This window comes from Cydia splendana, chromosome 22 (genome assembly GCF_910591565.1).
Source record: "Cydia splendana chromosome 22, ilCydSple1.2, whole genome shotgun sequence".
NCBI classification, from domain to species: domain Eukaryota; kingdom Metazoa; phylum Arthropoda; class Insecta; order Lepidoptera; family Tortricidae; genus Cydia; species Cydia splendana.
In genome coordinates this window covers 5,340,644-5,368,561 of record NC_085981.1, presented here as the reverse complement: position 1 = coordinate 5,368,561, position 27,918 = coordinate 5,340,644, and the positions used below count along the sequence as shown (strand labels likewise).

Here is a 27,918-nt window from a genome sequence, read left to right as displayed (position 1 = left end):
CATGGCCCGGATGGCCCTAGGGTAAATACGCCCCTGCTTCTAGTCTTGGAGGACTGTTAACTATGAGTACTAGGTTTAAATGACGTACTACATCTTCCTTTATATAGCATCCTAAATGATCTAGACACCTAATCCAGGAAAGCCTAAATTAATTGTATTTATTTAATTAAGGATGCAATCATTTAGGATGTTAAAGGTAGGTGTAACACAACCTTAAAGCACTTTTGTTCTGAATTGTACTACTTGTCCCAACTGTCAGTGTCACATCACATCACAACGTCACTGTCAGTTCTTATACTGAATTTTTGTTAAGTATATTATTTGATTGAAGAGAGAAACACTGCCTGTCTTAGCCTTCGAAATGCTAATATTTTTGTAGAGCGAGTTTAATTTACACGCATTAACAATAACATACTTCAGGCGTATTAAATATAGGAACGCAGCAGCACTGAAGCTCTTAAAACGCGCCAAACCAGCGAAACAATCCGCTCAGCATTACCATACTTCACATTTATGTTTCGGATTCATTTTAGAGCCTACGGGACAGTTGAACTCCTTGGAAAACTCTTTCAGGTTAGAAATTGGGCCTATTACTCTGTATTTTGCGACAGTATGGTCATCTTTTTCTATTTGCATTTTAGTAGATTCTTTGGTCATTGAGGAACACCATACCTGAAAAAGAAAATATAAATATTTAGCGAAAGTTATGACTAGTAATAGTAGTAATATACCTACATTATAATAATATCAGTTGCCAAGTGTTTTCACTCCGAGCCTAAATAATGTATTTATCAGACAGGGGTAATATTCTTGACTGGTTGCAGTATATAGGTATATAAATTTAGGTGTTTTCTAGACCTGGCAGCAAACTGGCAGTTTCTGTTTCAGCGAGGTTCAATAATTATAATTTTATATTAATTCAGCTTTCGAAAATAAAACAAAATGGTGAAGTTAAGGGGGTTAGCAAGGCTACTCCTCTCGGGACCACTAGTACTTAAGGGCCTGGTTCTTTTGACAAACACTGACCTGTGCAAAAGAGATGAAGAACAATTGTCTATGGTTATACTTCAGTCCTGGCAGAGTCAAGTTCACTTTGGCTTCCGTCTTGCTATAGTCCAGGTAGGCATGGAATGATGCCTTCAGGCCTCCATTGTCTGCTATGTTCTCCCCTAGAATTAAAAAAGCAATTCAGTCATAAGTGGTTTCACAGAAGTTGGTTATTAGTACAGTCAAGTGTAAAAATATGGGTGCGTACAAGTTCTCAAAAATATGTCCCATAGTTCTTAATTTGCTGACATAAGACACAATATTTTAGAGTATGATGAGTGGACCCATATTTTTACACTTTTTTTTGTCATTTTCTTTCTCTCGCATTGAGTGGATTTGTGAGTATATAATATGTAATTTAGGCTATTTCCATCCCTGTACATCTCTTCAGGTAAAATCTTTGTTAAAACCTGTTTAGCATGTAAATTACATTGACAATTATGTACCTATTCCAAATGAAACTTCATTAAATAAGTTTTTAAACAGACGAAATGTAAATACAAAATAGATTTGTTATGTTTTTTGTCAAAAATTTCAATTTATAATCCAGACAATTCTTATAAATCCAAACACAATTAAGTTACAATGTTTTATCACATGTAAGGTGTATTCAGGTAATTCTGAAATAATAAAACACTAAAATTTCGCTGATAATTCGAAAAGAGACTCTTATTACAACAAAATAGGAGAGATTCTAAATGATGTTCTGTTCGGGATTATCCAATTTCCGAAATTATCGGAATACACCTTATGTACTTTTGCGTATTAATATAGATGGTGTCTCACCCAGAGTCTGCTTCCCGTTTAAATGCTGTTCCTCCATAGAATAACTGGAGTACTGCTCCTGGATGCACTTGGCTCTCTTCTTGAAGCGGTTTATGGTAGCATTGTTCCACCATTGGTTCAGGTTCCCGAATCTGTAAAAAAATATATTGCGATATCAGTGGAGTGAAAAACAATTGGTTGTGTTCATGACTGCTGCAGGGTCCTTTGTGGACTATATTAGTTATCTGACTGTTGAGTTGACACAGTCCAGTGGTGGCGTTTTTATGCCTGTCGTATCGTGCGTTACTTTCGCACTTACTCACTTGTTATAACGTGACAGGCATGGCGATAAAGAGGCGACCATCTTAGCCCTACAGGTTTTTAGGGTTCCTACCATCACAACAAAGCAGCAACCCTATGATACGTGCGTTTGATGCATGTGTCATGCCCCACATTGCTCCAGAGGCTCTTAGGGTTGTCACCGTCTTGACTCAGGCCCATGACAACTCCCACAGCTCCGTTCTTATTGTCACCGTAGTAAGACGCAGGGGACTAACCTGTCATATTCTCGTCCTTGGTCATCAAACGCATGTGTCAACTCATGCCCCATGACAACTCCCATAGCTCCGTAGTTGACGCTCTTAGGGTTGTCGCCGTCGTAGAAAGGCAGTTGCAGGATACCGGCGGGGAATACTATTTGGTTCTTCGTTGGAGTGTAGTACGCGTTTACCGTTGATGGCGTCATACCTGAAAATGGTCAAGTATCTGGATAGAATCGGCCACATCAGTGGTAGAGCATAAACAACATTAAAAGATTTTGGAAGGTAGTCATGGATAGGAGTGGAGGAAGCGTTATCCACGCTTAGGAGCAAATATTAAAAGAAGTATCTGAGGGTATTGATAACTCCGTAACTAGGGGCGTCTTGTACATTCAAGGCGGCGGACCATGGACAGCGTGCAACGAGCAGTTGATTGGATAGAGGTGGAGTGAGGCCATAAGTGTTGCTGAAGATAGAAAGGCATAGCATGAGCTTATAAATACCTTCTGCACCTTCTGGGGTGACTTGGGACAAAAACTACATCCTTGTTAATGAACTCACCCCATTTGGTCCTATTGACTGGCTGATCCAATTTCTTCAAGTCGTTTTTCAAGCTGAACAGGTTGAAGGCGATGTTGTTTTGAAAGTACTCATTTGGGTGGATAGTCAGCTCCTCGTATTGTTTGTCCAATTCCTCTTTTTGAAGGATGTAATCAGGGAAACCTGAAAATAAATGTCGTACCTAATACATTCAGAAAGGTACACAAATGAGAGTGTAACATCAGATTACATCTCTCGATAGGTTTCCCGATGGAAAGGATAATAAACTTAGTTTTGCCCTGCCTATAGTTAAACTTCTAAAAGCCATTTAATTGTAACATAATCAAATACCTATCATATCGGTAATAGCATCAGCTTTCGTCTCAGCAGCCTTCATCGTCTCCGAGTCCATCCAGTCCAAGTTCCTCAGGTTATTCTTGAACGCGTTCCTTATGTTGTCGATCATCAGCTCGCCCTGCGTCTTGGCTTCGCCGTGGAACACTTCCCGGACGAACATGGCGCCGACTGCGAATCCTGGAATAGGAGGAATTGAAGTTAGGTGAATGATTGCTGACTGATTATTGAGAATGTTGACTAATGTGCTGCAATCTGGCTGTTTCCCGGATTTGCCCTGATTGGGGCAGGTTCATGGTCGGTCGTGTTTCGTCGTCAGGTTTGCGTCAGGGAAAACTGTAGGAATGCATGCTCGAAGAAAAAATTTGGATTGACTTTTAGTCGAGTGAAGGTCGTCGTCGTCGTAAATTTAAGAGTTAGACTCTTGTCGGTGTAGCACTCTCCATTTGACTCTATCCAGGGCCGCCTCCTTGATTTCCTTATACGACATTACAGCTACCTTTTCTTTTATTTGTATTATGTAGCTTATCCTCGGCCTTCTCCTCGGCGAGTGAAGGTACAATTGGTTAAAAGGTAAATGTAATTTAGAATAGCCGGGAAATGTGATGTGACTTTTATTTTATGACTAATAAAGGCAAGGCATCTATAGAACTTGATTCCCGGTGGCTTACCTAATTTAAGAGAAATGAAATGACCACCTTATTCTACAATCAGTAGCTCCGGCTTGCTCTACGACTAACGACTAACCCCCTTATTCATTAAACGCGCTACAAACCTCAATTAGTTAATAATCGTTTGTCTTTATCTGTCATTTGATTGACTTATTTGTAAGAAAGGGATAAAACATACTTTAACTAAATCAGGCCCGTAAACTTTTATGAATAAGGGGATAAACACATAAACTTACCAAGAGCATTATTAGTGTCTGTAACACAATATCTCCAAGACTCCTCCGTGCCTTCAGAGCCGTACAATGCTTTGCGTAGAATCTTGGTTGCATCTCGGAAAGATTTGGACAAGTACGTCGAGAGCGAGCGAGACACTTGCCAGACGAGGTAGTTCTTTAAAATCCTGCGGGAATAATGGAAATGAATACGAAAAAAATACAATACAATAATCCTACGAATAAACACCTTAAGATTAGATTCAAACTTCATACAGTTAAAGGCTAGAAAAGGGCAGACTAACATTTAGAATGGCGTGCTTATATTTCCAACAACTTTAGCACCTAGCGCCTAAATACTAACAGTGATTCTACGATAAATCAAAGCGTCCGTATACGTATACCATGCCGATATTATGTTTACAAGATTAGTGAATACATAGTTTTAAATAAATTCATCTACCTATACTTAGTAAAAAAAATAGTGGTCCAAAATTTATACCTATTCAGTGGGAAATCAAATTCTGAACTTATCAACCACACAATTATCTCTTCCTGTGGCCATTAATTTATTATTGCTTGTATATGTAATTGATATATGCGTCATTATTATTATTGTATATATAACAAATGTATTAACCAGACCGTAGTGACTTACGTTTTCTTTTCTTTTGATCTTGTGTAATTCTTTATTACTTTAGTGAGGTTCCGGAAATATTCAGGCGCGTATACGACGATTCTTTCATTTTCGGATATCTGAAATGACACAATTAAGCTAGCCAGCACTTAATGGAATTGGATTATTAAACTATTTGTTATTTTAGTAGCACTTTCAAACGAACCCTTCATTTAAGCCTATTAAATTAGTTAGGTAATCATTAAGGGCTACAAATATCATATATTTTAGTTCAGGATTTTGCATGTCTGAGTAATAAGTAGGTACACTCTCACTTTTTTCCAGTATATCAGTGGAATATGTTCTTTTTCCAAGATTCGAATACTTGCTGATTTTCGTAGAAAAATCTACGTTTCCCCCGCATTTATACCTAAGCTGTTTAATCAGAAAACAAATTCTGGCTACGTAATCTCTTTTATCTCTAATGACGTCTGAAAGTGACGATTCCCTTGCTTACATACTATTAACGTCATTACTTGTGATACTCACACTTCTTCCAACTAATCTAAACGCATCATTGAAGAAGGCCGTCCAGTTCAGGAAATTCGCTTCCTTCTGCCACTGTTTCAACGTGAACGGGTTATACAGGCCCTCTTCATCCCTCCTATCCTCAGATGGAGTAGTAATCCCAGCCAGAGCCGTCTCGAATTCGATCACCTTACTCATTTGCTCTTTAGCTTTCGTCTCGTTCGCGCCTAAGAGGACGCATACTCTGGTCATGTAGTTGAGGTAGGCTTCGAGAACTTTGGCGTGAGCACTTTTGTTTAAATAGTAGTCGCGCGTTGGGAGGTTTAGACCGCCTTGGTCCAGCTGAAAAAAGATAGGAGTTTATGAAGAGTTGCATAGCATTAAATATGTAGTAGGTATTTTTAAGGGGTATCTATTGTTTCCCATAAAGTTTTAAGTCATAATGTATTGTTTGTCCACATTTTCGTTAGTCATAATTTGGTTTTTCTCAGAAATTAGTAACTTTTCAGGATTGCCATAAAACAAACCTAACCTAACCTATCTATAGGATAAGCCTACGAAAATCCTGAAAAGTTAACGGTTTCAGAATTATGACTAATGATAATCTGACAATCATTACATTATGACTTTCAATAATTATGTCAAACAAAGGGACCCCATTTTTAAGATATTCTTCTTTCTCTGGGTCGGATCATCGTCATCTGTACTTAATCTAATTCTAGGCCATTCAATTCGTTGTAGTAGTTTGGTAGAAGAACGAAAAGATAATTGATATACTCACAACTATAATATATTTAGATGAATTCCGGTCATCTTCTGTTACCGCCCAATTAAATAATCCACCCAAATTGTACCTAAAATCAATAATCGCAATAAGTTTCTCAATTTTGACTTTGAATATTATCAAGTCTTGCATTGAAAAATATTTTGAATCGAGGGTAAAATTTGTCTCTCCCAATGGTTACAGGGGTTACAGGGGTATCAATATTGAAAAGGTTAAAGAGCGTCCGGATTGGCTCTTCGTGGCATATTCTCTAGATCCGGACGCGAAGTTACTTTAGGAACCCTTAGAATACTCATACAACGTGATGCTGTAATCAAGGCCCCTATATAAAAAACACCGTTTATTTTTTCTGTAAAAGCCGCAGTGGCGCACATTGAAAGATGAGACACTTATTACCAGCAGTGAACCTAGGCTTATAATGAGAGACTCACTTATTCTGTATATTTTGAAGAAGCTCTTGCAAATCGAAATCCTTAATAGTATCTTTGGTAGCGTTGCTTAAAATAGTATTATTATTGGTACTGTTGGTCAAAGAATTGTTATTATTGTCGAGTAAATGCCAGCCACCCAGTTTGTTGATCACGTCCACTAGAGGCTTCTCCGCTAGTTTTTCTATGGTCTCATTCGTGTCTATGCATGCATCGTAGTACACTCTTGCTTTGTACTCTCCCCCGTTTTTGTCAGAAATGTTGACATTTTCTGAAAAAAAAAACATTCATAAATTCACAGGTTCAGAAGCGAAAAAACATTTCGTGGGTGAATATTTTTTCTCAAACGTTTGCTCTACATTCAATAGGCATACAGAAGGCCTTGTTAAAGGTATATAATCAGACTGAGAGCCTACCGCGAAATTAAAAATAGGATAATTTTGTTTTTGAACATGCAAGAGTGATAGAGAGGCATCTAACGAAATATCGAATTTCGCGGTAGTCCCTCAATATGTTTATTCACTTCTACTGCTTCTATCTAATCTAAAATGTGTAGGTATATTCGTTGAAAAAGTCACAAACTTATAATCATAATAATCACGTTACAAAGGAGCAGAATTTCAGTTCTCTTGATAAAGGAAAATCCGCATATGTAGGTGGCAACAGAATAGGCAAAATCATAACAAAGAAGCAACAAGTAGTCATATTTGGATAAACTATACAAATAATAAGATTGAAAGATTCATCGTCCACACATTTGACTGATAATAAACCTTACTGTAAAGGTATAAGCTCCATCGATTGTAATAAGTGTGTTGCTGTTAGTAAATAAGAAACGTAAATTTCGTGTGTTGTGAGAAACTGATAAGAGGGACTGAAAATTTACAATGAGACGATAATTCAGTGGAAGTATATAATAAGTGGCTGTAAAGTGAAGGAACAAAACGTTAAGTGTATGTACAGTCGGAGTAAAAAAGATGTTTCAAGTATAGTTAGACGCTTAAAATTTAAATGAGAAAACATGAATCAACACAGAATATAAACAAATGTGTATAAGTAAATAAGTTAAACCCCGGGATACAAACGATACACGATAGTCAATGGAAAAAAAACTGGACAAAAGCAAAATCGCAAACGATGTTAATTAACCTACTAGAATGTTAGAGGATACCTATAACCAAACGGCGTCTCCGTTTGGTCTTCCTCCACAAAATAGTCTGCCGATTTTTGCGGGGGAGGGGCACGTCAAATGTATACGTAACATAAAAATAGCCATGTCAGATAAACGTCAGTCTACACAATGTGTATGACCATTGGCCGCCTATTTTCGACAGAGGGGAACGCCCGTTACTACTCCGTTTGGTTATATCCCCTAAGACTAGAATGGATCAAAAACATTGTAATAAGAAGTAGGAAAAGATGATACTGGCGATCTAGTTTTCGTTTTTTTTCCTGGTCTTTGCCCTTGATTAAAACAAATAGGTACTACCTAACAAATCGGTATCGTGGACCGAACACCGCACCAACGTCTCCATACTCCAAGAGCTCGGCATCAAGCAGCGTCTATCCTCCATCGTTCAGGCTCGCATCCTCACCTTCTTTGGACACGTTTCTCGACGTGGAGATGTATCCATAGAGCGACTGGTGGTGCAGGGCAGAGCAGAAGGTACCCGAGCGCGAGGAAGGTCGCCCATGACGTGGACGGACCAAATAAAGGCAGCAATGGACGGCCCCTTGCACGAATGCGCTAAACGCGCAGCCGTCAGGGAGGAGTGGAGGCGAGCCGTCAAACGTGTCACAAAGGGAGACTTCCAATGATGACCACGACCGCTCTGTCAAGAGTGTCCCGATCAAGAAGAGAAGAAGAGACTACCTAACAATGCAATTTAGCGTTCTGAACTGTTTTGATGAAACTAATAGAGGCCGAAACATAATTATAATGCTTTTGACTGTACGATACAAGATATGGCCGTGTAAAGATGCTTAGTAAGTAAATGTCCAAATATTTAACATTTCAATACAGACGTTTTATAAGGCATTATTTTGCGTTAACCAAATGGTTAGAGCACTTTGTTGTGGTCGAAAATGACGATTCGCAACATATCAGAATGCTAATTTAATGTAAGGTTATATGTCAACCAGAAATCGGGAAAACCTGTGTCTAGTTCTAGTTCAAAAGTGGACTTGTTAACTTTTTGAATAGAGTAATTTCCGGATATAAAACGTTAATGAAACCGGATTTTTCGTTTATGTTAGAGAGCAAGTTTATTTCCGGGTACCTACTTACCTAATTGATGAAATTGAGGAAAATATCAAAAGGAAAAATTTAACTATAATACCTACCGAGGTCAACCGAATAAAAACCTTGAGTTTGTAAGGGTTCAATAATCGTATTTTCTAAAAGAGTTTCTCGGAATACATCTTGTTTTTATTTTTCCAAAGACAATGAAACTGACTGTTCACAAATCGGAATCGTCTTCAAATCAGAGCTTATTAGGTTAACTTAGATTAGTTGTAGGTACATGTTAGATTTGTGGGTATCGTCTTGGGTCGTCCCATTCGTTTTTCGTCAAGTTCTTAAATTAGTCCTATTCTGCTTTCGTCACTCATTCTACATTGAAAGCCACCGACGATTGTGACGAATGTAGAATGAGAATGTTAAACGTGCTTAAATTATCAGTCTCAATTCTATCCTCGAATAAGAATTAACTCCATAAATAGCTAGACAATAGTCTATCATCAATGTCATCTCTGACCTTTTCCTTATTGTTATATTGTTGCAACTAGACACAATAGCGCAAGATCTGCTTAAGCAATATGGCTTAGATTAACACTTGACAAAGGGTTGATGATATTAAGTGGCAAAGGGCGAGGTAGATTCCTCGTAGAATTGAAAGCCTCTGGGATAGACAGGTTCTCAAGAAGTAGACGAAGATTCGCAAAAGCCAATGAGAAAACGTTGAGATAATTAGAGGAAGCCAGAAGACGAAGCACATTGCTCATAGAATAAAAAAAACTGGTCAAGTGCGAGTCGGACTCGCACACAGGCGAAGGGGTCCGTGCCATTATCTATAAAAACTGTCACCCATCCAAGTACTGACCCCGCCCGACGTTGCTTAACTTCGGTCAAAAATCACGTTTGTTGTATGGGAGCTCCACTTAAATCTTTATTTTATTCTGTTTTTAGCTTAGAGGATATAACCAACGGAGACGCCATGTCTAAAATTTGCGGTACAAAATAGTCTGCCGTTTTTAGCGGGGGAGGGGCACATCAAATGTATAGGTACGTCATGTCAGATAAACGTCAGTCCATACATATGGTTGACATGTGGTTGACCATTGGCCGCCTATTTTCGACAGAGGGGAACGCCTGTTAATGGCGGCTCCATTGTTAATTACTCCGAGGTTTTTAGTATTTGTTGTTATAGCGGCAACAGAAATACATCATCTGTGAAAATTTCAGCTGTCTAGCTGTCACGGTTCGTGAGATACAGCCTGGTGACAGACAGACGGACGGACGGACAGCGGAGTCTTAGTAATAGGGTCCCGTTTTACCCTTTGGGTACGGAACCCTAAAAACGCATTTAACTGATTTGCAAGACCGAAGTGATCCCATAAGTGGTCCGTGAACAAAGTTTTGTATGGAACACTAAAAATAGATGTTGCGACATAAAAGTTCTCGAGTAGTGGTACAGCAAGCTGCAAAATTTTATTATGAAAGCCCTTAACAAAGTGGACTGTAGATGTAAGTAAACTAAGTAATCACCGAATATCAAAACTCGCTGAGATAGTGCAAAGATTATGGAGGAAATTTTCGTCCAAGAATCTGTCGTCTTTCCACAATGAATATATGATTAATAAATTAAAATTTTGAAACCTCACTCACCTAAAGCAGATCTTATGATGAGCTGATTATGAAGCTCGATCTTGCTAAAGATGCCCCACTGCGACTTGCCCTCTGGGATAGGGTTGTTCTTCATCCAGCCCCCACAAGCGAACTCGTAGAAGTCCTCGCAGGGGTTCTGGGTCTCGTCGAGGGCCCTGATGACCTCGCTGGCAGTGTAGATGCATGAGCTGGACAAGCAGACGCTGCTTTCTGTAATAATAAAGGTTCGGTTTAGTGGAACACAGTCAACAATTTTAATGAACTTTCGACTTATCATGCCTTAAGTCCAGCTTGAGTTTTTGTTACCTTGTGGAAATATACCATGGACACATCTCCCCGTATGTCCGGGCCTCATGGTTAGAGTCTGACCAGCGAGTCGTGTCACAAGCTATTTTTTTAAATTCTTTATATGGCAACTTTTATCCTATCAAATAAGCTGTCAGTTTCAAGCTGTCATTTAATTTCATAGTAATATTATTGCCAGGTGCGGTTTTTATTGAAATTCCCGCGTTTTTTTTGTGCCAGACTCTAAGAGCTGAACAGTTTGTCACCAAATGGCAACGTTAGCAAAGCTGTCAGTACTAGCAGTAAATACCTTTAGGTTCAGGTTGGTAGCATGGTGGCACGGGAAGGTACGTGGGACCCCGCATGGCTAACAGCAGGCAGGTAGTCAGAAAAACTGCCAACGTCAGCAAAGCTGTCAGCACTAGCAGCACTCGCTCCAGCCGCGACCGCTGGTGCCATCCTATGAACGATACGCCCTGGAAAGAAATATGACATCTTTAAATATTGTTTTGTTCTCAAATAAGACCAGAAAAAGGGAGAGGGAAATGTAAACAAACAAAAATAAACAAAAATTTATTCGCAGAAAAAGGGTAAAGATTCCATGTGTTAGTGTAAAAATAAAATATGTTTCACCTTTTTCAACTGTTTTAAACAGTATGCAAATATTATAGAGGATATTAATTAGCATTACATACAACATAAATTAATCCGACAAATGGTAACTTAACATCAGTAAAAAACCGGGCAAGTGCGAGTCGGACTCGCGCACGAAGGGTTCCGTACCATAATGCAAAAAAAAAAACGAAAAAAAAAGCAAAAAAAAAACGGTCACCCATCCAAGTACTGACCACACCCGACGTTGCTTAACTTTGGTAAAAAATCACGTTTGTTGTATGGGAGCCCCATTTAAATCTTTATTTTATTCTGTTTTTAGTATTTGTTGTTATAGCGGCAACAGAAATACATCATCTGTGAAAATTTCAACTGTCTAGCTGTCACGGTTCGTGAGATACAGCCTGGTGACAGACAGACGGACGGACGGACGGACAGCGAAGTCTTAGTAATAGGGTCCCGTTTTACCCTTTGGGTACGGAACCCTAAAAAGAGTCAGTAATATAAAAACAGTTAGATTCGAATTTGAATTAGAAGACACTGAAATGGTTGTAATATAACACATCCCTCCGTATGATTCATAAAATCCTTTACAGTATAAAAACAGCGTTCCATGAGCCAAAATCTCAGATTTTGAGTAAATTTCTTGTCCTCGAGTGCTTTTATGTGGACGGGTAATTTATTGTATATTATAATACTCGCATTGTAAGCGTTTCTTCTGTAAATGTCGGTCATGCAGCGCGGTTGGTTTAGAATGTTTTTGTATTGTGGTCTAGGGTTACTTGAACAATACAATATAAATCTTTTAACAAAATTACAAATTTTTAGAATGTAAATACATGCTAAAGGTAATATATTGAGTTTTTTAAACAATGGTCTACAGCTACTACCAATTTGAGCATTAGAAATTGCGCGAACACTTTTTTTTTTGTAATTTAAATGCCCTTTCCACATCCACAGAGTTACCCCATAAGATGAGACCATAGTTAAGAATAGATGAGGCACGTGGCCGTGGTAAGCTGTAAGGGCTGCTTCATAGGACACACACTGACGTAGCTTTCTTAGGGCGAAAATGAAACGGTCTAGTTTTTTACACACTGAACTAATATGTTACCTCCAGTTTAGTGAGGAGTCTATATTTAAACCCAAAAATTTAATGGTATTACTTTTCTGTAAGGGAATGTTGTCTATATTAATATTAATTAGTGGCGGCGTTGTTCTGGAAGAATGAAATTGCATGTACTGCGTTTTATTCAGATTTATTAGAAGATTATTATCAAGTATCCAATCATTCATGTCTGTCAAGGCATCATTGATATCAGACTCATATGTGTGTTGGTTTTGACTCCTGACTACGATGGTTGTATCATCTGCAAAAAGTATGGTTTTAGGCTTTGTGGCTTTAGGAAGATCATTGATAAAGAGTAAAAATAAAAGGGGCCCTAAGTTACTTCCTTGAGGTACTCCTGAAACAACCGTACGTAAAGGTGATCTGTATACTAATTTATGCAAATTATTTTAAATTTCAACAAATTTTGATATTTCAGTACTTTGCTGTCTATTAGTTAAATAAGATCTAAGCCAGTCATTTGTTTGACCTCTAATTCCGTAATTGTCTAATTTTTTAAGCAGCTTTGAATGATCTACAAGGTAAAACGCTTTTATCATATCAAGGAATATGGACATAACAGGTGATTTATTATTGATAGATTCAGTTATATATTTAATAAATTCAAAACATGCCAGTTCTGTGTTAAGACCTTTTCGGAAGCCGTATTGATCAGGATGTAGGATGTTATGTTTTGTTAAAAAGCTATCTAATCTGACACAAAAGGCTTTTTCCACTATTTTAGACAGTATCGGGACAATTGTTATTGGTCTATAATTTCCGGGATCGTTACGTTCTCCTTTTTAGGGTTCCGTACCTAAAGGGTAAAACGGGACCCTATTACTAAGACTTCGCTGTCCGTCCGTCCGTCCGTCCGTCCGTCCGTCCGTCCGTCCGTCCGTCCGTCCGTCTGTCACCAGGCTGTATCTCACGAACCGTGATAGCTAGACAGTTGAAATTTTCACAGATGATGTATTTCTGTTGCCGCTATAACAACAAATACTAAAAACAGAATAAAATAAAGATTTAAATGGGGCTCCTATACAACAAACGTGATTTTTGACCAAAGTTAAGCAACGTCGGGAGTGGTCAGTATTTGGATGGGTGACCGTTTTTTTTTTTGCTTTTTTTTTTGTTTTTTTTTTTGCATTATGGTACGGAACCCTTCTTGCGCGAGTCCGACTCGCACTTGCCCGGTTTTTTTATATGTCGGTTTTATAATAGATGTCTTTAACTGCTCAGGAAAATAGCCATGACTAAAAGACAAATTGATTGTGTGTGCCAGAGGGCCACTTAAAAACGATGCAGTTAATTTTACTAGTTCAGTTGATATATCATCAATGCCTGAAGTTTTGCTGTTGTTCAGAGACATAATAATTTTATAAATCTTATTTGAATCGGTTGGCATCAGGAACATAGTGGATGGACAATTTTCGATATTTATTTTTGAGGGCCTTATAGTATTAATATTAATTTTATTACGTTGCGTAATTCAATGAAATGATTGTTAAGTATAGTGCAGATATCATGAGGACTGTCATAAGCCTTGTCATCAATTTTTAAATATTTTATATTAGTTGAATGGTCTACGCTTGATACCTGCGAGGCTATGACATTCCAAGTTGCTTTACATTTGTTTTTATTTGCAGATATGTATTTATTGTTGCTTATTTGTTTTGATTTATTTATACACTGTGCAAGTAATTTACCATATTTTTTTAGAGTAATTTTATTATGTAGATATTTGGGAAATAACTATCGCCTTTGCAATTTGGAATAGATTAAGAAAGCCTTTTAGATCGTGCAAAATTTAAGGAATACTCGTAGTAAATGTTCTGGTTCTTCGTAATAATTACTTGATACTGATTCTTATGGTGCTGTTAATTTCCTTATCTTCGTCGCGTTATTTTATTCGTTGGTTGTATTTGTAATATAACTACATAGTAGGTAGGTAGTAGGTACATAGTACTATTCCCAGGACAGGCCACGCCTATTCATTAAGGGCTTAAGCATAAAAATAACACTGTCTTAAATGAACAATTTGCTTTTGTAGATGGTGGAATCTTGGAAAGTGATTACATTTATGTTATTACACTAAATGCCTGTATGGACCAAACGTAAATCGAAAACAAAGGCGTTCAAAACAAATTTTATCTGAGTCTCGTCAAGATTAACTTTTAACAAATATTGATAAGATAAAGGAAGCATACGCTTATAAGCTTACAAAGCACACTCAGTTAGCCGTGTACACGAAAATAGCTTCCCATTTTGATAAACATTGCAGAAATAGCTGCTCAGTTCGCAAACACATTTACACGTGAGAGTGAAAACACACGGGACCAAGACAACGGTATGCACTGCTCTGATGAAATTAGAATAGCAATTTACAAAGAATTTGAGAAAACGGAATGGGTATTTTATGGTTGAATAACTTCTAAACGGAGCAACACGAGGGCGTGCAGAAGTTCAAAGAAGCATCGTTTTCTTTCATTTGGAAAGTTATATGGTGAAACCTTACATAGGAAGGAATTAAAGGAATCTAGTCTACCCACGAACATAACCGGAAATGAAGACCAGCCATGTGCGTCATCCAAACAGCCACGACCACTCTGACAAGAGTGCACGACTAAGAAGAGAGAAGAGAAGAGAGTCTACCCAGGCCCAATTTTCGTTTCTAAAGTAAATATTACCTGTCTACCAATAATCTTGGATTTCACGACCGCCATTTTGTATTTCATATGTATAAACAAAACCTTAACCCGTATCAGCCACAGATTCTAACAAAATTTAGATATAAAACCAGTATAATAATCCCTTTGTAACATATAATCCATGATTCAAGGAAATAAATACTAGGCCGTCTAAGTAATTAGAAGAAATAGACGCAATCTTCACTTTACACATTTTTGGTCGGATTAGATCCCTTTTATTAAATACCAGGCCAGGATCTCCCAATTTCTTGACTCAACGGCCAATACCAGGCCTAACTTCATTCGGCTACTCTAACTTCTTACTTTCTCGGGCCGGATTGTATGTCGTTTGGTTCTTCCTTCTTTTTCACGGGTCAAAAATAAACTTGTATCCGACGTTACCGTCCGTTTTATTCCCCCCTATTCACTGCATTTATACGCATTAAGTGTATTTCATGCCCCGTTTGCGATCGTCATGAAAGACCTTCCGAGTGCTCGCAGCCGTGAAATCTTTACAGGGCACGCGCTGGTTCTGTTGCCCACGACCGAATAGGGTAACAAGCGGATAGGTATGGGCATCTGATAATGTGTTGCGTTGGTTTCATGGATGGCAGGACTATGATGTCTTTGATATTATTGGTGTATAACACCTCGAATATCTATTTCTAGGGTATTAAAGTTGTTTAAAAAAGTGGGATGTTATATTTAATTTCTACAAAAGTGTTACAAAAATATACCTACTCAAGTGTTTATGTTATCCTCAAAGGTATGACCATTTTTAGGGTTCCGTATCCAAGGGTAAAAACGGGACCATATTACCAAGACTCCACTGTCCGTCTGTCTGTCGACAAGTTGTATCTCATTACCCATGATAATATAGTAGAAATTTTCACAGATGACGTATTTCTGTTGCCGGTTCTCTGGTTTAACAACAAATACTAAAAAGTACGGAATCGTCGGTGGGCGACTCCGACTCGCACTTGTCCGGTTTTTTATATGACATCATATAAGTTGAGTTGGTGTCACGCATGAGAAGGCTTATAATATAATGTTTATTATGTGGTAAATCAATAGAAAAGCGAAGTAAACCATCCCACGTGCCTTCAAGCCACTGATCAGTAAATAAACAATAAACGCATGTGTAAGCCGCATGGCTTGACACATTCCGGATGGTTGATCATCAATTACTACTAGTAGTTCGCCCCGAACTGAGAACTCGCGGTTCGCCAAAAAGATCAATTGAATGCAGTGCTACTTAGTCTTAGAGATGGGGATTTCGTAATTGATTCCTAATTCCACGATTACTTGCAATTACTTTGTAATCTGATTACCGATTCCCAGATTACTTTGTAATCTAACAATACCGAATTACTAAGTACAATTCTAAGAATAAATTTTTCAAATATTACAATTACTAGTAATTGGAATCAATGTCGATTCCTCATTACAGGTATGCATTCCTTGATTCCTTTCAGATTACATTTCGTACTACTACTATCAAAAGTACATTTCGATAGTAGATATAGATGTTGTTGACTTACTAGTGTTAGAAACTAGGATGCATCTATACCTTATTTGAAACAGGTGTGCAGATTTCGAAAATGATGACGATGACCTATAAAACGATATGTATGACGACTTTTATGACATACAGCATGGCCGCCATTTTGGATTCCAAAATGGTCATCATTTTCGAAACCTGCGCCCCCTAAAACCTATAAAACGACATCAATGACGATTTTTATGACATTATGCGTGGCCGCCATCTTGAATACCTAAATGGTCGTCATTATCGAAATCTGCGGCCCCTAAAACCTATAAAACGACATCCATGACGACTTTTATGACATAGTGCATGGCCGCCATCATGGATTCCAAAATTTTCATAATTTAAAGAAATCTTCATATAAAAAATAGTATTTTATACAATCGTGATATAATAGAGAGCTTTTACGAACGTGAAGAACTGACGAACGTGAAGCTGAAAACGACCTTCTTAAGCAAAGAATCTCTCAGCTCGAAAACCAGCTAAACGCACAAGCACAAGACAGATTATGCAATGAGATAGAGATAATTGGCGTGAACGAGTTCCCAAACGAAAATAAAACACACATTGTCCTTACTACTGCGATAAAAATGGGCCTTAATCTGACTGAAGAAGACCTGGACTTCGTAACTCGCGTTGGTCCTCGGGGAACTAAGCTACCAGAGTCGGAGGGCAGGCTTCCACGCCCGTTAGTGGTAAAATTTGTTCGCCGCGCCAAGAGGAACGAATTTTTAAAGACCGCCAAAAGCAGACGCAACCTGGACACGAATGCTATCGAAATTAATGGCCCCAGAAGAAAGCTGTATTTCAATGAACGGCTCACCAAAGAAAATCGGGAGTTATTTCGTGACTCTAGGCTGCAGTCTAATAAGGCCGGATACAAGTTCTGCTGGACCAGAAATGGTAGTATATTCATTCGTAAGAAGGAGGGCTGCCCTGAAGTTCCGATTCGGAGCGCCGAAGACCTCGAAAGATGGCTCGGAGCGACATCTGCTGCGATACCCGCCCCCACCGAGCAAATCCTGGACGTCGGCGCCTCGACCTACGTTCCCGAAGAAAATTTTCGCACTTCGTAACTGTTCCATTTTTCTGATTATTCTAACACTTCTCTATCCTCATTGCATGATAGCTAATATTTCACAGTCTTTAACACAAACACCTTACAGATACACTAACACACACACAATGAATAATGCTATCAGTCTCACCACACACTCATATAAGGTTATGACTACGATCAACAATACTTTCCTATGTTCTCTACCAAATCCAACCGCGATAGCTCGCTGCTCAGACAGTAAATGGCAGGAACAAATTCTTAAGCGATTGTATCCTGACTTTCAACTATACGATAATGGGTGACTTCAACATTTTGATTTCAGATATTGATCAGGATGATACGCCCTGCCATGTCATTGACTGCCCAGAGTCATGCGAGCTGTATATTGATAAAAAATTTAACCTGAAAGTACTAACTTACAATATAAGGAGCCTTCAAAAGAACTTTGACCAATTTTTAATATCTTTAACAAGACTTAAACTGGTTTTGGATGTAATTGTCCTGACGGAATGTTGGCTCAATGATGGATCGATTATACCACAGCTAGTTGGATTTCAGGCGTTCCGAACACACAAATCTACAAACAAAGCCGGCGGTGTTGTCATGTACGTAAATAAATCATGGATGCCACAAGTCTCTGAGCCTACTTTTCGTGATGCCGATTGCCTACATGTGGCAGTCAAAAATCGATTTGATGTTCTGGGCATATATCGGTCACCATCGTTCAATGACACCACAAATTTTTCCAACTCGCTTATGTCTACAGTACAGTCAATAAAGCGCTCCCCCTGCGTGATAGTTGCAGGCGACATAAATATAAACACACTGTCAGATAATATCACACAACTCGGCACATGCGCGAACTACCTATGTATGTTGGCGGAACTAGACTTAAAGCAAACAGTGACCAAGCCCACCCGTGGCGATTCTTGTCTGGACCACGTTCATGTCACTGCAAGATTGCCGGCGGCAACGGTCGTTTGTAAATCAGACATCACAGACCACGATCTGATTGTGACAGGTATAAGCACAAAAACGTCAAAACAAATCCAAAACAAACGATTTGTGAAGAAAATTGATACTGAAGGCGTTGAGAATGAACTCCGAAACTTCGACTGGTCCGGAGTTACTTCTGCACTCACAATGCAAGAAGCGGTTAATACCTTTAATCGACTGCTGCTTGACGTTATTTCCAAACACTCATCATATGTAGCCATTAGCCGGTCCAAGTTTTCGATTAAGCCCTGGATGACCCCCGGACTTATACGGTGCTCAAGGCATAGAGATCATCTCCATCAAAAATGCCGCAAAAATCCAAATGATCAAATCCTGAAACAAATCTACATCCGGTACAAAAATTTTCACAACGGGCTTCTACGGAAACTAAAATATAACTACGAATCAGCCGAGCTAGAAGAAAATAAGAATAACCCAAAAAAACTCTGGAATTCAATCAAGAATATCACTTACACGACGAAAAATGTACAAAAGCCAACCGAACTAACGCAAATTAAGAGTACAGTTGGCGAATCTCTCGATTACTGTAATCAGTTCTTCGCAAGAGTTGGTGAAAGGCTGGCCAACGATGTGCTTAAAACCACTAACAAAACTCAAGAGGACCTTGCGCGTGAAATGTCATCAAATGTTTCTCCGCCTCAATCTCTGTTCCTAATTGCAACCAACGAATCAGAGGTTGAGTCGATAATAAATAGCCTGAAACCAGATAGCTCTCCTGGTCTAGACGGGATCACAAACCGTCTGCTAAAGGCTATCAAAAGCTACATTATCACTCCCCTTACACACATTTTCAACCTTAGTTTGTCCGAGGGTATCTTTCCTGAGATTTGGAAAGAAGCGGCGGTCATACCGCTATATAAAGCAGGGGACAAATGTAACCCTAGCAATTACAGACCAATTTCTTTGCTCGGGGCTCTCTCAAAAATCCTAGAAAAATTGGTCAGTAAACGCTTGGTCAGTTTCCTGGAAAAATATAACATAATCTCAAATCGGCAGTTTGGCTTTCGCGAAAAAAGGTCGACTGAAGACGCAGTGGTACTCATGACAAAGTTAATATCAGGATACCTCGACAATAACGAAAGCTGCATCGGTGTCTTCCTGGACCTAACCAAGGCGTTCGACACTGTCTCAATCCCAATCCTACTAAAAAAACTAGAACTTCTAGGAGTGAGAGGGATCGCCTTGAAATGGTTTAGCAGCTATCTGTCAGGCCGAACACAGCGAGTCAAGATAGTCCAAGACATAAGTAACCATATGGAAATCGGTTTCGGAGTCCCGCAGGGTAGTGTATTGGCTCCTATATTATTTAATGTTTACATTAATGACATAGCTTCAGGCAATTTACCCAACGCTGATATAATTTGCTATGCCGACGACACGGCAATTATCTTCCACGATCGCAGCTGGACAAAGGTTGCTGAAGCCGCAGAGAGAGGGCTGGGTGTTGTAGCTGACTGGCTAAAACGCAGCTTGCTTACACTCAACACTACAAAAACAAAACTCATATGTTTTCATAAAACAAAATCCTCAGCTCCTACTATTTCACCCAGTATCAAAATTCACACTTGTAACCGAACGCAATCACCAACATCTTCCTGTTCTTGCCAGCCGATCGACAGAGCTACTTCCGTAAAATATCTTGGGGTAGTAATTGACGAGAAGCTGGATTTCAAGGAGCACATAAAAACCACAGCAAATCGGGTACGCAAACTTATTTACGTTTTTAAAATTTTACGTAACTCCGCAAACAAATCATTGCTCAGAACAGTCTACATTAGCATCTGCCAATCTGTACTAGCATACTGCATAACTGCTTGGGGCGGAGCATGCAAAACCCACTTGATTTCTCTGGAGAGGGCGCAACGAGCTGTCATCAAGGTCTCCCTTCGAAAACCAATTAGATACGCTACCAAACTAGTGTACAGCGATCTGGATGTCCTCAGTGTTCGTGGTATTTTTATCTTCCGTGTGGTGTCAAGGATTTACGGAGAAGTCTTGAAGTCCTCCAACTACGACTGCATGCTACAAAAACGCACATTCAAAGTCCCAGTTCCCCCAACTGTATCAGCTTTCGCTCAACGTCTGCCTAACTTCATCCATCCGTTTGTCTACAATAAAGTCAACACTAAAATCCTCATCAAAAAATTGACTGTTAGGGAAGTTCAGAAAAAAATATCTTCATGGCTCAGCTCCCTTTCCTACGAGGACATAGAAGAACTTCTAAAAGTTGATAATTAACCACTTTTTCTTTTCACATACACAAACACATACATTTATATATATACACACACACACACACACACACACATTCACTAGCAAGAATTAACTTGATTGAGTCGCATGCTGATGGATAAGTTTAAATTTTATCTAGGTTAATTTATTTCTATTATAATTTAAGATAGTTTTACAATTGTTTGTGTCTTAATTCATTTATTGTAAAAATGTAAAAATAATTTCTGTTAGTAAGTATTTCCCCTTCCTTGGCTTTAAGTTTCAATTGTATAAACTCACTTGAGTCTGGGTTACCTACGAGACAGGCTGAGCCTAGTGTAGGAACCAGAGCAACCTGATATAATATACTTCTTAGCTGAGGTACCTACACTTTGTCAATTGTACATAATTAGGATAATCTTAGCACCCCTGAAAATGTTTTTGTGTATTACCTACAATAAATTTTTGTATTTTTTTTTTTTAAGTCGAGTACCGTGTTTAGGCAACGAAGCTTGCTAAGTTGCCTAAGTAAGGTACTAGATTGAAAAGCTTGATTATAAATATATATAAATCAAACCAAAAGTATACAGCTAAGATACGCGAGTAGCCGCAATAACTTCATACTGGTACGCGCCCGGCCGCCGCGCCCTGCGCCCCACGGAGGGTTGGTCAACGACACCTTCTCGTAACTCATGAGGCCCTGGTACTTGCTCCTTGCTAAATTCAATTTTTTAAACAGTTTTTTCTCGATTTTAGCCACCGTAGCCTATGGAGACTAACAAGTAACGCTAAGCGGTTTTCGTAGTCTATGGATGTTCATATATTAAGGGTGTCACATGCGCGTTTCTGACTTATGAAGCAATTGTTCCTACAATACAACCTAAAATAATAAATGTGTAAACCGAGCACTTTCATTTGATACCAAACTCGACCATACTTTCCTTCAATTAAATTGACCAGAATAGCAAGACCCCTCACAAATAGCTTTTTAGCATTTTCAGCTCTTCTAGCTCAATAACCTCTTGTTAGAGCCAGCTCAAAATTTAATGACTAAAATATGATGCCCTCAACTATACGTTCACCCAATTTCATTTAAATTAGAACATTTTTACTTAAGAGCCAACAGGAGTGGTCATTCCTCCATACAAACGTAGTCCTCGTTTTCCTCCGTGGTTTTTGAAGCTAGAGCAATGATTTTTTCAACACAGATTAATATTGTCAATATCTGTGTCGGACCGTTTTGCTTTTTTTGATATTTTTGTTTTTTAAGGCGCTAGAGCCCTTCAAAAACGGCCAAAATGGCCTAATAGACTATGCCGCAATGAGAGGCGTGGTATTCAAAACTGATATCAATTAGCCAAAAAAGCAAAACGGTCCGACACAGATAATTTCATAATCATTTAGATTTCCAAATTTGGTTACGATTGGTTAAGTTTTGGGGGAGGAAAAAGAGGACTACGAAACCTCGATTTTTGTCATTTTTACGCAGGATTTTTCGCCTCAGCTGCAGTTGTCCCTATCGCACTAATTTTAGGGGCGGAGTCAAGTTTCTAAATACGTACACAGCCAGAAAAGTGATGGGCAATAGTCGACATTTAATGTCGATAATCTAGTGATGTAAGAAGTTATCGATAAACCGTCTTGTGTGAAAATATCTAGACCCTAAGATACAAGGGGTTTTGGGTTGAGAGTAGGGAACACATTTTTGTAGTTATGATATACAATCTATTATGAACTTTTTGATTCTAATATTTCAAATTAGAAATCAAAATCAAAAATATTTTATTGCATGGTTAAAATGGATTAACAAAATTTTTAGGTACCTACAGGCACGCTTCGTAATTGTCGAGCAATTTAGGGTCCTAGCTGAATTGGTTGTTCCATACTTACTCGTGCTCTATGGAATGTCCAATTTAGCTAGAACCCTAAATGGCTCAACAATCACGGAGCGTGACAGTACAAATGATTCATGTTCTGTATATCCTGCCCTACAATGGCGTTAATATTTGGTTGTCATGTCTATACTTCGTTTTTAAGCATTATTGAAAAAAAAAATAGTAAATACTAATATTAACCACTAAGTACATAACTATTACAAAAAAAGCTAATAAATAATTATACGATTGCATGCTTAAAAAAGACACGTCACCTTCACTCTAATGCTAAACAAACGAAGAATAAGAACTAACAGCGATAAGACCGCCTGTTGCTACCTTTATCTACATTGTAAATCGGTTTTAGGGTTCCGTACCCAAAGGGTAAAACACGGGACCCTATTACTAAGATTCCGCTGTCCGTCCGTCCGTCGGTATCTCTGTATCTCACGAACCGTGATAGCTAGACAGTTGAAATTTTCACAGATGATTTATTTCTGTTGCCGCTATAACAACAAATACTAAAAACAGGATAAAATAAAAATTTTAGTGGGGCCTCCCATACAACAAACGTGATTTTTGACCGAAGTTAAGCAACGTCGGGCGGGGTCAGTACTTGGATGGGTGACCGTTTTTATAAATAATGGTACGGAACCCTTCGTGTGCGAGTCCGACTTGCAGTTCGCCGGTTTTTTTTAAATTTGTTTTTATGTTTGTGGTGTAATAAAGAATATTTTAGAGTCAGACCAAGAAAAGTCTACAGCAATTTTGATAGCACACGCAGTGCAAGTGTTATTTATATGTCATAATTTCATAGAAGCGACGTTTGAAATAATACTTGCACTGCGTGTTCTATCAAAATCGCTATAGATTTTTCTTGGCCTAACTCTACTTTAAATTACAAAGTAAGGCCTAAATTATAAAATAATCAATGTTTTTTTTTGTGTTTATTAAACTTGATATTTTGTCTATAGTATTAGCGGACATGGCCTCAAAATTTAAACCCGCTTAAGAATCGGGCCTTATTTCGTGCATTATATACAATACTACCCATTTTTGTGTAGTCATTATTTATACTATAGAAGCATTGTTTGAGTAGCCAATTATTTAAACAGTATTTTTTTAAAGGGCAACGGTGGCAATATTTTAAGGTCTGGATAATAAGATACAGATCTTAATAAGGATATCAATGTAAGTGAATGTTACCATGACTACCAAACAAACAAATGTGATAGAATTTGCCAGCTGGCATTGTAACATTCAGACAGTTACCTATGTAACTAATCTGAAATATGAATAAATTAGTAATATTTTAAACAGGAAAGTAAACCGAATTTTGGCCTTTTGCTGGACACAATCACAATAGTAATTTGTTTTACAAGAGGGCAAAGTTTATCGCCACCGGTTGATGCATTTGCAGCACCAATGGTAGAAAATGCAAGCTCATCATCAACTGCATAATCGACGTTTGATATGACTATTGAATCCGAGCTTTTTGATCATGAATCATGATAAAACAAAATTTTAGAAGGTCGCAGAATAGTGGATTTAAAATATTTATTTTCTGTGATCTCAAATATCAGGCACGATCATACAAATTGTACATTTGCTGATCTTGCCTTTGTCATTGAAAGACGTAAGGGTTTACACAGAGAATATATATTTAAGTGTAATATGTGCAAAAAAAAGGAAACGATACACTCTGAAGACCCAAAAAGAAAATGTTAGTAAATACTGCTCCTCCCCATGGTTACTTGGTTCCTTATTCAACCTACCTGAAATTAAACGAGTAGGTTAGTAAATTATATCATTTTACATTATAAAGTTAAATGTTTAGGTATCTCAATCACTTACTCACTGGTGGACATGGACGCAAAATTTTTGCCCATCTACTTATACTATCTTATAAAAAATGAAATTTTGAAAGTTAGCACGCTTAAAGTTCGTTTTTTTTGCATTAAGGTAACAGATTTTGACATGTCTTATTAAAAATTACCATTGAAAAATAAGTCATAGCAAATATGTTAGAATTATAAATCATATTAATCATATTAATGAGCAAGAGCACCCTAAACCGGCGAGCGTGTATGAGGAATGTTATGAATGTGAAGGAAGCGAAAGTGGTATGTCAGGATCGTAGCAAGTGGAAATCCGTGGTCTCTGCCTACCCCTCCGGGAAATAGGCGTGATTGTATGTATGTATGTATGTATGTATTAATCATATACTTTTTTATATTCTTTTGCTTTCATAAGTAATATAAACTAATTTTTGAAAGCGTTTTTCAATAATTATTAATAAAAAGACACGTCATGATTGTTTACCTTCTTTCTAATGCTAAAAAATAACGAACTATAATAACCGGGCCTTATTTGGTACAGAACCTTGATTTGATAGGTACATCGGATATTCTGGGCCCCTGAGTTTGTTACGTAAAGGACAAAATGGTGACATGTGGTTAGAGCTGATACTGTTAAACTAGTGGTTCTGTGCGCTAAGTATAAAAAATAAGCTTCAGCGAACTCATTAAGCCTAGAAAAAACCCTACACCCTACTGCCACTTAAGTCAGTCTTGAGTCTTTGAATCAATTTCCGTAGTAGTACTACTACTACTAAGGTACTAGGAGGTAATAAGGCCTATAGTAGGTATAATAAGGCCTACCTGAAAAATAATGTTCTTACAACAGTGTAACCGTGTTAGTTATTTGAGTAACATATATGTAAAGTGATACAATTAAAAGCTAACAGCAAACCAGTACATAAATTATATCTTATGTACTTCTTATGAATTACACTCTTATAAAGGTTTCGGCTAATTACGCTTAATTACTTGAATAAAGGTAGATGAATTGCGTGCGGTCCAATAGGTAACCACAACTCACGGAGTCCAAAACAATAAGCTGATCAGCAAAGTCAAGTAAACAAAGCCAAGTCACAGTAGTAGAAAGATTATCGAGTTCCGTAAACGTAAGCCGGGTCAAAAAATTCAATCGCAACACAGTAAGTAATAAGTGAACGCCTCGTGGCAGTAACGCACGAAAAATAACATTGCAAATTGTCGGCAATGAGGCGCGCGCGGGTGCAAGCGTACGCATCTGTGTGCGTGCATTACACACACAAATACAGTCTCTCACGCCCCGTCAGAGCGACGGGTATATTCAGCTTGAAATCTCAAAATTGACTTTTAGCTCAGCTCCCGTTTCGTCTTAAGTTATTGAGTATCAAACTATCCTCTGATAGTTCAGCTTAAAAACATCGAAATGCCGGGACGTGTCCCTATATAGTCAGCCGTGTGTTCAAAGTCGAATGTAAGAACTTCACTTCGCTTCGCTCGCTCGTTCGATAATATGGTGTTGACAAAATACGTGACGTTATTATGAAAAGGGACCTTAATTGTCGATGGCGCTGACGCCATTATTAACGATGCTCCGATATAAATACTATGCCGCTAACGCTGTGCATCGACAATAAGGTCCCTTTGCATAGATAACGTGTATTTCGTATTATTTAGAGTCTGTGTGCATTGTATAGACTGTATATAGTGTGCAGAAAGAGAAGAGTTGTGGAATATAAAGTAACCATTACATTCTAATGACTTTGGTTTTGGGAAGGACGAACATAGTTTATTTTGCTCGGGGCAAGACAAACAGTATGAGGATCCCATACAAGTGTTTGTCTTGCCCTAGTGATATAGTCTTACCCCACCTTACCATACCTATGTCGTGAGACTGAAAAGGTAGAGACAATAATCAATGTTTTCCTCTACACTCTATACAGTGTAGAGTCTACACAAAGGTTATCTAGAACTAAAAGCCATCGCTCTTTAATGATAAGGCGACTTAGATAAGTAGTTTATAACCTAGATTAATATAGGCAAAGATGTATCTTTGAAATCTGCAAATATTTTTGAAGTTATTTTCTCATATTTTTATCTTTTGTATTAGTTTTTTTTTTGGTGTATGTGTTGCCACTAATTCGTAGTAAGTATACACGGTGGCTAAAAAATTACTACACTCCCGTTGCCAGGGAGGTTTTGGGATTATACTGAGCAACTTTTACTATGGGACCAACTCCGAAATCGAGAAAGAAACAATTACCCTCCTATAGAAAAGGAACCAGCCAAAATGTATGAAATAGCTAAAAAATTTTCGCGATTTCGGGTTTGGTCCCACAGTAAAAGTTGTTCAGTATAATCCCAAAACCTCCCTAGCAACGGGAATGCGGTGGGAATACTATTTTAGGGTCAAAAACAAAACTGTGTTCGCGTCTTTCCTGTAGACATACACAAGAGTTAAGGGCTATAAAGGTTAATTTTCTTATTTAACCCTTATGCACGTGAAAAGGTCCTCCTTTTATTTAGAGAACTGTGATAAAATCATTACTTACATGCCCACAAGCTGTTAACTATTGCCCACAGGAGAGAAAAATGTACAGTTCGCGCGAACACGCTAGTTTTCTTGTGTATGTCTACAGGAAAGACGCGAACACAGTATTGTTTTTGACCCTTTAGCGTCCAATGTTTTTGTTTTATGTGTGAGCTTTTGATGTAGGTAAGAAGTACTGTGGCGTTACAATAGTACATTTCGATGCTAGTGCGGAAGGTATGTCATTACTTCACGAGTACCGAGATATCTTGCCACGAGCCGCAGGCGAGTGGGAAGACTCGGGACGAGTGAAAAATGACATTTCCGCACGTGTATCGAACGACGTTTTTTAATACAGTTGCGAAAAAATAAGTAAAACATTGTTAATCGTACACTAAACAAAAGTGGTAACAGTGACAGCTCGCTTAGACGTCGTCTTTAAGTATATTATATCTATGGGCGTTTGGCAGCTATTCCGTTCCATTCAGACACCTTATTAAGAACGGAATTTTCAATATTCAATATTAAAAAATAAACGTGTTATAATGATGAAGAGGTAAGTATTAAAATATGAAATATGTATATTTTTCATATTCTTACATTAACAGTAGGTTTTTATGCTGATTACGATTTTTAAAGGAAACTAATATTAACACTCATCAATAAGTAGTCGTGAATTGGAACAAGTATAAATTTAAAAAAATTGGAAAAGTAAAAAGCACTAGTTCGACATAACCAACTTTCCGCACGCTAAACAGCTACGTAAAGTAGCACTTTGTGAGC

At 38.2% G+C, this 27,918-nt stretch overlaps 1 protein-coding gene across 2 annotated transcripts in view; it reads right to left on the bottom strand.

Annotated features, from left to right (window-relative positions):
• Positions 1-338: 338 nt before the first annotated feature.
• The window catches only part of LOC134801456 (endothelin-converting enzyme homolog), a 78,378-nt gene continuing 50,798 nt past the window's right edge, over positions 339-27,918 (bottom strand). Inside the window, exons 2-14 of one of the 2 annotated variants that reach the window (XM_063774045.1) lie at positions 10,966-11,131; positions 10,371-10,580; positions 6,488-6,755; positions 6,054-6,126; positions 5,294-5,614; positions 4,787-4,884; positions 4,153-4,316; positions 3,243-3,425; positions 2,913-3,074; positions 2,370-2,559; positions 1,834-1,964; positions 1,027-1,169; positions 339-672 (exon numbers count right to left, since the gene is read on the bottom strand). In XM_063774045.1, coding sequence (XP_063630115.1) covers positions 496-672; positions 1,027-1,169; positions 1,834-1,964; positions 2,370-2,559; positions 2,913-3,074; positions 3,243-3,425; positions 4,153-4,316; positions 4,787-4,884; positions 5,294-5,614; positions 6,054-6,126; positions 6,488-6,755; positions 10,371-10,580; positions 10,966-11,131 — 2,286 coding nt within the window. In that variant the 3' untranslated portion in view covers positions 339-495. The remainder of the gene's footprint in view (positions 673-1,026; positions 1,170-1,833; positions 1,965-2,369; positions 2,560-2,912; positions 3,075-3,242; positions 3,426-4,152; positions 4,317-4,786; positions 4,885-5,293; positions 5,615-6,053; positions 6,127-6,487; positions 6,756-10,370; positions 10,581-10,965; positions 11,132-27,918) is intronic. The other variant, XM_063774046.1, reaches the window with a different exon arrangement.